The sequence below is a fragment of the Musca autumnalis genome, unplaced genomic scaffold, assembly GCF_047663935.1.
Source record: "Musca autumnalis isolate F117 unplaced genomic scaffold, ASM4766393v1 scaffold_4, whole genome shotgun sequence".
Classification (NCBI taxonomy): domain Eukaryota; kingdom Metazoa; phylum Arthropoda; class Insecta; order Diptera; family Muscidae; genus Musca; species Musca autumnalis.
This window is the reverse complement of record NW_027411977.1, coordinates 133880517-133893560: the sequence shown is the minus strand read 5'-3', so window position 1 is coordinate 133893560 and position 13044 is coordinate 133880517. Positions and strand designations below refer to the sequence as shown.

At 35.4% G+C, this 13044-nt stretch overlaps 1 protein-coding gene across 1 annotated transcript in view; it reads right to left on the bottom strand.

The window, feature by feature from the left end:
• Positions 1-13044, bottom strand: part of Tmc (Transmembrane channel-like) — a 168071-nt gene that overhangs the window by 94221 nt on the left and 60806 nt on the right. Inside the window, exons 7-8 of the mRNA XM_073983995.1 lie at positions 4619-4713; positions 4410-4506 (exon numbers count right to left, since the gene is read on the bottom strand). Coding sequence (XP_073840096.1) covers positions 4410-4506; positions 4619-4713 — 192 coding nt within the window. The remainder of the gene's footprint in view (positions 1-4409; positions 4507-4618; positions 4714-13044) is intronic.

Below are 13044 nucleotides of genomic sequence, written 5' to 3'. Positions count from 1 at the left end.
TTCATTCTTTGATCTGATGCATTAGTGGAATGGTTGAAGACTAACAGGTGTTTCGAGTACTAATGAATAATAATATTGTCTTGTCCTCACACACAGAAAAAAGGCCTCTCTAACATATGTCCCAAACATATTTTGCAGCAAACATATATTTGTTTGCAAGCAGTCACAAACAAAAAATATGTTTGGGTCCTGCAAACAAATATATGTTTGGGTGCAAACAAATTATATGTTTGGGTGCAAACAAATACAAACACAAAAGCCACAAAAAAACAAACACATGCACCAGCGGGCGGTTACTGAGAGCAAGGGAGCGTAAATTTCAATGTAAAACACATTGAAATGTGTGCTCACTTGCTCTCAGTAAGCGCTCACTGGCTGTTTTCATTATATACACACATTTATAAATGGTGGTTGTTTATTGAAAGGCAAAGCAACAAGAGACACATGTACATACAAAATTCCAAAGAAATACATAAAACACTTTAATAAAAGAAAAACTGAATAAAATAATTTGTAAATAGTCACACTTTTAAAAAGAAAAAAAAAAATATATATATAAACAAATATCGTTGAACGCTTCTCATTAGTTGTGAAATAAAACACATTTTCCTCAAAGTTGAAATCATCCGCGGGGAATCGGCATCTGGAATCGAATGATTATGTAAGGTAAAAAATAAATATGGATGTACCATATTTCAAATATACATATGTATGTATGTAACTACCAATATTAAATGCGATTTCTTCTTTGTCCAATAAAATAATTCCATGCACCTTTTCGATTCAATTATAAAATGAATTGGGCATTTAGTTTACTAAAAAGCACCATTTCTTTAAGAAAACACAAAACACTGATTTATTCACTCACTTTACAATGGTATTTACTGTACTCTACAATGGTATTTAAAAAACTAAAAAAAGAACAAGATAATTCATGCCATTTTTTCTTTTCCTCTTCGCTTGCTACGTTGGTTAACAACAAGGAACAAGAAACACACGTGTGTGACGCATACATGCCACCTCCTTCTTCGCTTCTACGTCTACACACAGCGCTTTATTATAAAACGCATTCCGCAGTCGCGAAAGCACTCTTGTTACTCTCTTTGACAAACATCCTCTCCACCCATAAAAAATATGTTCTAACATAAAAAACAAATAAAATTGAGATATGTTACAAAATGTTGCAAACATATGTATGTATATTTGTTTGGACACAAACAAATTATCTTTGGATCCAAACATATATTTGTTAACAACCAGTCCCAAACATATATTGGTTTGGATTCAAACATATTTCTAACATATATTTTTCTGCGTGCATGTATTTAAGAATCGTCATCTTTTACTCAAGTACTCGTAGCTATTGTAAGTATCTATTATGTTCAGAACCACGTTGAGATCATGAAAATTTTCGGGAACAAAATTTATATATTTTTTGTGTTGAAAGAAGATGTTTTAATATATTATGATTCGGCAATATTTAAGAAATACGATCGCTGTTCCATTTGAGGCAACTCACACAATGATTTTTGATCTTATAAGAATGTTATGTGGATTGTGTTCCCAGAGCCGTAGAGATGATGACTTTAAAAATTCGATGAGGAAGTTGGGATCGAAAATTTTATATAATCGAAAGAAAACTAACTGAATTGAATAAATTATTCTTAATACCAATACCAAAAAGTTAATGGCGATTGATATGAAAACAGTCTTGGTAAAAGTTTTTCAGCGGCAGGTCCATACTTCTTGAGAAAACAGCCCGAAAGATGTAAAAAACCCCCCACGGCACCATAGTATTGGCTAGAGAACACGATAACTGTCGAACTGTTGATCAGTTCGTTGGTTGGTCCAAAATTTGGCCTTCGTCATATTTTGTACAAACTTACTTTCAGTTCGACGATGGGCAATACCGGTCCACAACTTCCGGTATTTCCCCCACGTGTGTGCACGGTATCTCCTGAATGGCGCAACCAATTTGGTTCAAGCTTTGGATCTCCTAATATTTTGTCCAATTATAGTTTAACTTGTAAAATGGCCCATATCGGTCCTCTCCTTAGTGTACCTTCCCCACAAAAGTTCAACATTTGTGTCTAAGTGCAGTTTAGGGTCTGTTCAAAGATCCTTTGGAAATGTTTAAAGCGCTATTATGTTTTCCGTGGACAAAACCATTCTTCCTGGCCTATTGGTCCAAAATTATACGATAACCCACTGAAATGACTAGTGGGCGCGATATTTATAGAAAGGATATGACTCCCAAAATAAGATCCACTTCCATAATGGAACAAGTTGGTCCATTCTTTAAGTACCTCCTCCTCAAACACTTTTGAACTTTATTAATAATCTACATTTTTGTCGACAAGCTCAATGTCCAAAACGGGCCACCAAATTCTGAAAAGACCCTAAATACATTCGATCTATCGGTAGATGAAAGTGTCAATTCACATAGGCTGAGGGTATATCTCTGTCGGCAAAGACGACTGATACTTTTTTACTTGTTTTATAGAAGTTCTACAAGTCTTCTGCTACAAATCCTACCGGTCTTTTTATCTTATTTTCTATGAGAGGACCTATTGGACTACCTTGTGGTCTTCTATGAGACCTGATCATCAACATAAAACATCTATGAAAAACCTAATGGTCGGCCTTTGTGCTGGCTGGTGTTCACGATAAATGTGGAGTATTTTGATAAAATTTTCCGTTCCACTCTTTCGGGTACAATTACACAAAAGTCCAAAATATCTGGGCTTATGTTAGGTACTACAAACTTTTGGATGGGATCCAGTTTAAGACCTGGACTTGAATCACTTACCTCATGTTATATTTATATTCCGGAATACACTTACATAAATTTACAAGTTTTGGCATTTGTATTAAACAATCCAAAAAGATTTTGTTCTCCTATCTTATTTTCCCGAACAAAGCCTGCCTACTTCAGAACCTCTTATACAAGCATTAAAATTTTGATAAAATATGCTGAAAAATGCTTGGACATCATGGTGATCTCTCCTTGCATGCTAAATTATCGACATTGCCATCATTCACCGTATGAAGTCAATACGACTTCATAACCTCTTTCCTTTACCATGGGAAAGCCAATTGGTAATTCACCAACCAACGATTCAGAGAACTGTCCAATCCCTCTGTTGTTGTCACGTTTGCAGCCGCTCGCCATTTTCCTGCTGTTTAACTACCTTTCGAACATAACACCTAATTTCCCAGCAGAAGCGACGGTATTAGCGGATGAGCTTCGAGAATTGAATTGTCTAAGAGAATTGACATTGAAAGTCAATAGGTTAGTAGGTGAGTACAAGCGGAAAAAGTGGATAGAGCATCTGAAGTGCTGCAACCGATAGTATTAAATTGTGGACAAAGCTTAAGGCATTATCGAACCCTGGTAAAAGGGATGATCGCTTGTATCTGACGAAGTTTCATTGGTGATGCAAAAGCAGCTGCATGAACCAGAAATCGAGTATCTGAGCAAGGTCATTAACCTATCTTTAGCCACCCTAATAGTTCACAAAGCCTGGAAAATTGGCAGAGTGGTCCAATTACAGAAATCTGGTAAGGATACCAACAAGGTGGATTACCGATCTCGCTCTTGTCCACAGCAACAAAGATGCGTGAGGCCGTACTCCTATCCAGCATCAGAAGGGGGTAATATCTCCGGAACTGTTTAACCTCACCTTTCTGCAATTCCACGTCCACGACGTTGAGATAAATACGTACCCGATTGGTTGTACGCTCATGGCGTCGGCTGATAACATTTGTGTCTGGCTAAACACCTATTTATATTCTAGATCTTGTTCAGATCTTTCAGGAGAAGAATATGAAAATATCCGTCATAACCCTCAACAGCATCAACAGCGAAAATATCCGTCAACAGGCACTGACTGCGGACCACATGGACTGTAAAAATGAAGCTTCCAATAAATGTGCAGGTCGATGGATCAAAAATTTCGACCATTAACTACCCTAAAGTTCAGGGGGTCACATTCGACAGCTTGTACAAAGATACAAAAGATACAAAACTCCTGTAGTCGTATATGCAAAACAATAACAGCTCCGCACTGTTAAGCGTCTGGTATGACATTCGTTGTCTTATCAACTATATCCACCAGTACGTAACCTGCGCTTTCACTGCACATTCAAGTCGCAAATACAGAGATCATGGCCCTTAAAAAAATTACCAGCAGTCTTCAAAATAGTTAAGTAAGGATGGACAAGCAACGGATCATAACAAAGTTTATAAGCCAACCGTGTTTTGAACTGTTATTTAGTTACTTTTAAATTTTAAATAAAAAATTTGGCCGATTTACTAAGTCTACCATATAAATGACTTAAGTTTCCAAATTATCGAGATTTTACTGTATTAGAAATCTTAAACGAAGAATTATGACACCCAAACTTACTTTCGTGTATCCTTTTTCTTTTCGGCTTCTTCGAGTAGAGCTTCCTTGAAACCAACTACCACAGATGCAATGCGATTATGTGCAGTTTCCGCATGACCTGAAAGAATAACATTAGGAGAAATAAATAACAAAGTTAAATATTGCATTGTCCGTGAGCACTGTTCGTGCTACAAGGGGAGATTCTTTCATTCGTATTCGTCCGTACATACCAATCATAAAATCCCAACCAGTAAAAAGTTTCCATGAGAATGTGCATTCATCGTCTTTCGATGATAATTTTGAATTACGTGAATTCTCGGCCATTCTGCGGAGAAAAACAAAAGAGTTTATCACATTTTTAATTAAGTGCTAACTTTTGTGTAACAAAAGATTTCTTTTGTAATGGAATGTCATTATGAAAAGTCAACTGAGGCATAAGAAGCATAGATAAGATTTCTTAATTTGTTAAATTGGTTTTCTTATTTTCATGTTTTTGGCCCTTTCCTTCCAATCCAATTTCAAAGAAACTAAGTTATTTGTTGGTTGTAACTGGTAGGCACGCACCTGTTTCAAAACTTTTTCTGTTTCTGTGTTTTTTACTTTTATTGTTATTAGGAATCGTCGGCATTAATTACCCAGGAGATGAGCAAATCGTAGAATTGTCAATTAGGAGGACGACAAGAACTAATTGAATTACGATAATAACTTTAGCATTGTCTCAATGTAGAAACATGTTTCTATCTCACCCCCCGCCTCACTATTTTTTGTCATGAAACGTGGTATAGCTTTGTACAATTTAGAAGATTAACTTGAGATTTGTTGTTTCAATTTCTTTGGATTTAGTTATGTAGTTTGAAAGTCCTTGCAAAGGTACTTTAATGAACTTTTAGTTAGTAATATAACATTCATGATTATGTCAAATGTCAGAACAGTTTTGGTATTGGTATGAGTTTTTGTCAATATAATGTAGATGTTGTCATCTTGAATTACAAATACAATTTCATTAATTAGACAGTGAAAGAAAATTCCATTAACGTTTTGACATGATGAGTAGCAAAGCTGGATAAGTCGAAAACTTCAATTTTCAGGACAGCAAAAATAACATTTTCATATAATTTTTCTAACATCATTGTGTGTGCAGATTTTTGCAAGTACCTTTTTTACATTAAAATAAACGACAATCGAAAAATTTATTTTATGCCCCATTGCTCCATCATCATAGGGAGGGTATACTTAAATTTGTCATTCAGTTTATAACACATCGAAATATTCGTCGGAGACCCTATAAAATGTATACATATGTATATTCCGTGGGTCCCTCCATCCGTACATATGTCTGTTCAACTCAAGATACAGTTCCAAAAATTTATTTAAGATAGAGCCTTATAACACTATGCAACACTGAAAATGCAAACAACTTCTAGTATGCATTTTTTGAAAGTACATATTTAGACTACAAAAACCCTAGTAGGGTTTTGTCCTGTCAGATCCAGCTCGGATTTTATGGCCTCATCTAAACCAGACTAAATCTACACTTTTTTGAATTTATCAGGCCTTTATCTCAGAAACGAATAGGAATTTGGCCTTGCTGCTTTTAGCAATATTGTAGCCCCAAACTAGTAGTACTTATCTTTTGAAAAAAACAAAACACATATGAAAAACTCCATCTAGGGTATCAAAGTCTATAAAATATAGAAAATTTTACATAATTGCTGAAATTCTGGTCAGTATCGGCTAAACTATTGGGAGTTGAACCAAGTAACCTTTTGCAATAATCTTCCAAATAAAGTTCTCAACTATTCTTTAGAACATTCTGAAACTCTACAATGCTTAATTCATGTTGTTTCAGCGGTATTTTGCATCATATCTTTTACAACACGTATTTCAAACACAGTTCACACCAACAGTTTATTCTCGCATTTCGGATTTCACTACATTATTGACATTTTTATTAAATCGTCGTTGAAAATTGTACTGAAAAACGGCATAGAGGCATTTTACAACAATGACATGTTCTGAAGAGTTGTGTATTACATTCCAGGGAATATTTTACCAAAAGAAAATACTCAGAAAAAATAACGGTTTTGGAGATACGGTGCGAAATGTATAAAAATTGTGGAATTTTTTCATATATGTTGAAAATTTGAGGCAATCAATGCAGTTTTTCGAGTTCATTATTTCACCAAATATTTTATTCTTGTCCTTATCTACAAATTTTCTTCAGATGTCAGCAGAAGATTCGCATTGGTTTCAGAGATATAGCCCCGAATTTCTTTAAAAACTCAATATTTAACCATGTTTAGATGGGCCATAAAATCCGAGCTAGATCTGACACAACAAAACCCAACTAGGGTTTCTTGTCGTTTGGGTCTGTACTTTCAAAAATTCCTCAGTTCGAATTGTTTGCACAAGATCACCTTAAAAATGTTGCACAGTGTAATGGAAGTTTCAGTTACTCCTAGGATGTTTGGTGTTGAAAATGGGCTATATCGGTCCACATATGAACGGTACCTTAGATTTTCAGTATTTGGCAGGTTGTGGTTTTCATATCCCACCGAAATGTCAGAAATTTGGTACTTAGTCTTCGATGGGAGTAAAGAACTTTCTACCAGAAATTTGTCGGTATAGGTCCACATGTTCATATAGACCCCATAAACCGGACCCCGATTTTCGGAATTTTGAAAGTCGTGGCCTCAATATCCCAACGAAATCACGAAATTTTTCACCATAGAACGGTACCTCCAGTTGTTCTGTATTTTGGAAGTTTTGTCCACATTATTCTACCGAAATAACTAAATTTCGTATACTCGTATAGTCTTCGATAAGGGTACTCATTATTATAACAGGTACAAAACATCCTTTGCAATATCAGACAGTATAGGTCCACGTTTTCATATAGCCCCCATAGAAGGGTGTCAGCCAGTTAAGCAATCCCACGGCAGTGGGTTCTCTCGTACCGGATTGACCCGGAACCATACCATATCCTAGTTCCGGCCAGCGGCTGCCACCTCACGGTACATATGTTTGTATTTGTATCGTTTTTTATACCCTCAGCATTTATGCTAACGAGAGTATATCGACCTTTTTGTAGAAAATTTACTTCTGTTGAAACTGAGGTATGGGGTATTGTTTCTCGCGAATTGTTGTAATATACCATAACTTTTGAACGCATTTAGGTAAAATAAACTGTTTTAGCACGATTCACCGATGGATTTCTTAAAATTATAATTTGAGCGGAAGCTGTGGTCATATTAATGTAAAAAATAGAAAAAAATCGTTGAAGGAAACGAGTTTTTTTAAGTCAATTTTCAATTAGTGGCTTTACAATACAATGTAGAGTATAATGTTCAAAGAAGAAGTTAAAGAATACACTTCAGAGATGAAGTTTCTAATGTATGATTTTTTAATATAATCACCGCATCAATCTCATACGGATGCTGACATTTTGAAGACTGAAAAATTGGGTTTTTTGAATTTTTGCTCTAATCGGAACGCGCAACTGTACTCGTTTAAAAACTGATTATGAGATTGTAGTACTCGCGATTACGCATTTTTTGATGTATAACTCGGGCGTGTAGCCTTCAAAGGTTCACAACAATCTCAGCTTAAAGTCGAAATTTTTGTGCGTAATTTTTTTAAAAAAAAAAACAGTTTTTTGGATTCAAAACTTACAAATGCCTTTCGATTTCAGTGGAAACCCGCGTGAATTTAGTTTTTTTACGTTCTGAATCTAACAAGCCTTTGCGCGTCTAAATCCATCCACTAGATCGGCGGATATGATATCACTCAAATTTCGAAAATATGCAAAAAATATTTTTGAAAATATCGCGTATTTAGACGCGTTTTAGATGTGTTATTCCTACTTAGATAAATAGAGCGAAACGCATATTTAAAATGTGCGAAAACAGATATTGAAAAACGTTCGCGAATCCGGAGATATAATAGATTTTTTCTAAAAACTGAGTGCGATGCTACATCCACGGTTCTTGATGGATCGCATTAAAATGACATAGGATGATGTATTTTTTAATGGTGATCATTGAAATCGGATGCGCATAAAATGCAAATGTACTTCGTGGAAATTATGGGCATTTTACTGTTTTTTGCACCCTAATGGGTACTTTACACGGTATGTTTTTTACATATGAGTTGTCACTTCTCCAATACAAAATGTATATGCAAAGTGACAACTCATATGTAAAATACATATCGTGTAAAGTACCCATAACATGCAACTGATGCTACATCGTGGTCGTCAAATGGAATTTCACAAAGTGTATATCAAATAAGAGGGATTGATTCGCTGTTTTGGAAAATCGGATGCGCATCTTGTGATTTCCACTATTACGCGATTTCTATGCGTTTCAAATGTTGTAATATTCAATATAACATTATTTTAATGTTATGCCACAATTGGAATTCCTTGTGATTTAATATAATGTTCTAAAAATATTCGCCAATAGGGAAACTATAAGCGAAAAATTTGTTACAACGGAATATCTTCATTATTGCGTGAAATTTAGACGAAAATGACGAAGAACTCAATCATTTTTTCTTCAACCTTACCTATAAAACCATAAAAAAATAAAATTAGAATAACATAATTTTTATTTTTTTTCACATTTTCATTGTATTTTTGCAAATAACACGAATACTATAGCTCCAAACTTCACGTCTTAGGTTTCATTTTATTCCTCACAATGTCTGGATGCTGCTATAATTTTTTTATATATTTTTTGTAAGTATAAGCTCTATTGTTTCAAAAATATGTTTGTAAATACGTGAAATTATTTAACAAATTTAATTTTTCGCGAATCCATTGAAACTTTTTGATTTTTTTTTGCATATTCTCAAAGGGTGCGAATTCAGTTAACGACAATTGGATATAACAGCTTACTATATTAAGCCGCGATTTTTTTAGAATTTTTTCTAATTAGCATAATTAAGACGGTCATATCTTTTGCGCGCAACAATCAAAGTTGGTAACGAAAACAGATTTGGAATGACGATTTTTTTTTTAATCTATGTACCAAAAATCATAGGTGTAGTATCAAAATTTTTTTTTGATTTTTTTGAAATGGAAAAGACGATTTTAGACGTTTTTGCTGATATACACTTTCATACGGGCAAAATGTGCCTCATCGAAATAATCGATGAGTATGTACATATGTATGGACGAAATGTGTTTCAGACAATATGGAGTTGATTTAGCCCTGTCCGTCCGAACGGATCAACCGATACGGTCCAAAATTTGGCTTTCGTAATATTTTGTCCAAACTTAGTTTAAGTTCGAAGATGGGTTATATCGGTCCACTCCTTCCGGAAAATTTCGGAAAATTTGTGCGCACGGTAACTCTTAAAGGAAGTAACCGATTTGGTCCATACTTTGCACATCTTGACATTTCTACCAGACTTAGATGAGGATCCAATGTGGACTCAATCGGTCCACTCCTTCTGGTACCTCCCACACAAAATTTCGGAAAAGTTTAGTTTAGGAACTGCTGTCGAATCGCTTTGATTTTTGTTGTAGCAACTTGTATTCACTGCCCCCCATACGACGCAATAAGTTTTATCAGGGGCAAGTCCATACTTCCTGAGAAAATAGTCTGAAAGGTGCAAAAACCCCCTTTGACACCGTGTGTAGTGTTTGGAGCGCAAGATAACTCTCGAACTGATTTGCCGATTCGGTTCAAAATGTGGCCTTCTTAATATTTTGTTTAAACTTACTTTAAGTTCGATGATAATCCATATCGGTCCACTCGTTCAGGTACCTACCCCACAAAAGGTCAAAAATGTTTGGAAAAATTGTCCGCACGTTAACTCTTGATGGGAGTGACCGATTTGGTCCATACTTTACACATCCTAATATATCTACCAGATATAGATCAGGTTCGAATATGGACTATATTTGTCCACTCCTTCGGGTAGCTCCCACACAAAATTTAAGATAAATTCACTTTAAGAACTGCTCTCGAATCACTTTGATTTTTGTAGAAGCAACTTGCATTTGCTGCTTCAATTACGACAGTAAAAGTTTTTTTAGGGGCAAGTCCATACTTCTTGAGAAAACAGCCTGAAAGTTGTAAAAACCCCCTATGGCACCATATGTAGTGGCTGGAGAGCTGAACCGAATACTGCGTTCGTCCACCATTTGGATATTATAATATTTCTTCGAATATTAGGTGAAATTCGAAGGTGGTGCTTATAGGTCCACTCCTTCCGGTACCTCCCCCACAAAAGTTCGAAAATATTCGCTAAACTGGTACGCCCGATTTCTCATAGACGTAGCAACCGCTTTGGTCCAAACTTTGGATCTCTAAATATTGGCGAAACTTAGTTTATGTTCAAATTTGGGCCCTATCTGTCCAATAGGGTGGGGCGATTAGTGTGGAAGCAAAAAAACCTTAATGAGCCCTTCGCGTTTCTGATTCCTGGGATTGAACTGAGCAAAAAAGTCCACTGGACCATATATCTACCGTGAAAATCGAGCCTCCCGATTTTGACTTTAAGTTTTTTATTGACGTTTTTTGGATATTTTGGCATATAACAGCCAAACCATTGGGATTTTCGATCCAACACAAAGACAAACATTGTAGCCATGACAGTAATTGAAAACTCTCTAATACATCGCAAAAGCATTGGAATGCTCTTTCAGGCAGTTTTGGCCCTAAGAATGTGCAAACCTTTCGGAAAATGTCGATAAATGACATTGTGCTACAAAATTTGACCCGAAAAATATTCAAGTGTTCTGATGCAAAATTATATCGTGTTGGGATCCATGGACAACGACAATGCCTTTATTTCGCTTGAGTCACTTCGTTTTATTTTTTTATAACGGTAAAAGTAGTGAACATCTGGGATTCTTACATTTTCAAATTTAAACGGGCATATCTTATTTTTTCCACAACGAATTTCGTTTGATCCTTCTTCCTTTTAAAGGGGTGAATACTGTCTTTTGAATAAGCTATTACTGTTTTAAATCGGTTAACAAATGGCTAAGTTATAGTGGTTTATGTCTGAAAATCCCCACAAAAAACCTATAAAGGAATTTCTCATCATTTTCAAAAATATAATGTTTTTTTGTTTTGTTCATGGATCCCAACACGATATAATTTTGCACCAGAACACTTGAATATTTTTCGGGTCAAATTTTGTAGCACAATGTCATTCATCGACATTTTCCGAAAAGTTTGCACGTTCTTAAGGCCAAAACTGCCTGAAGGAGCGTTCCAATGCTTTTGCGATGTATTAGAGAGTTTTCAATTACTGTCTTGGCTACAATGTTTGTCTTTGAGTTGGATCGAAAATCTCAATGGTTTGGCTGTTATATGCCAAAATATCCAAAAAACGTCAATAAAAAACTTAAAGTCAAAATCGGGAGGCTCGATTTTCATCGTAGACATATGGTCCAGTAGACTTTTTTGCTCAGTTCAACCCCAGGAATCAGAAACGCGAAGGGCCCATTAAGGTTTTCAAATCGCCCCGGCCTACTGTCCAATCCTTGTGGTACCAAATATTCAAAATTTTTGTGTGGTTAAGGGACATTTTTACATAAGGTTTTCCTAGTGGCCGTGTTTACAGCGATATTATGTTTTTCGTAAACTAGTGTAATAAAAAAGCCCTATCTATCGTTATCCTCCCAAATTTTTGAGCTTTAGGAATATGGATAGGATTATCCATACTTATACGCCCAAAATTTTGAAAACCCCCTAAATACATACGTTTTTTTGGGAAAAAAGTATTTCAATTCACACAGGCTGAGGGCTGAGGACGCCCCTACCAGAATTAGCAAGAGTGTCACAGTTCGCCAGACATAACCATCGTGTCCAAGTGAAATGGATCACACCATATCCCCATAATTGTTTCTATCAGCAGACCGCCCGATTTCATCACCTCTGAATGCCGCACTTTCGTCAATTACACTGTGCAAAATTTTTAAGGTGATCTTGTGCAAACAATTCGAACTGTGGATTTTTTGAAAGTACAGACCCAAACGAAAAAAAAACCTTAGTTGGGTTTTGTTGTTTCAGATCCAGCTCGGATTTTATGGCCCCATCTAAATATGGTTAAATATTGCGTTTTTAAAGAAATTCGGGGCTATATCTCTGAAACCAATGCGAATCTTCTTCTGACCTCTGAAGCAAATTTGTAGATAATGGCAAGAATAAAATATTTGGAGAAATAATAAACTCGAATAACTACATTTATTGCCTCAAATTTCAAAATATATGCAAAAATTCAACAATTTTTATACATTTCGCACCGTATCTCCAAAACCGTTAATTTTTTCTGAATATTTTCTTTTGGAAAAATATTCCCTCTTTAAAACATGTCATTGTTGTAAAATGCCTCTATGCCGTTGTTTTCTGTACATTTTTCAACGACGAATTAATAAAAATGTCAATAATGTAGTGAAATCCGAAATGCGAGAATAAACTGTTGGTGTGAACTGTGTTTGAAATACGTGTTGTAAAAGATATGATGCAAAATACCGCTGAAACAACATGAAGTAAGCATTTTAGAGTTTCAGAATGTTCTGAAGAATTGCTGAGAACATTATTTGGATGATTTTTGCAAAAGGTTACTTGGTTCAACTCCCAATAGTTTAGCTGATACCAACCAGAATTCCAGAAATTATGTAAAATTTTCCATATTT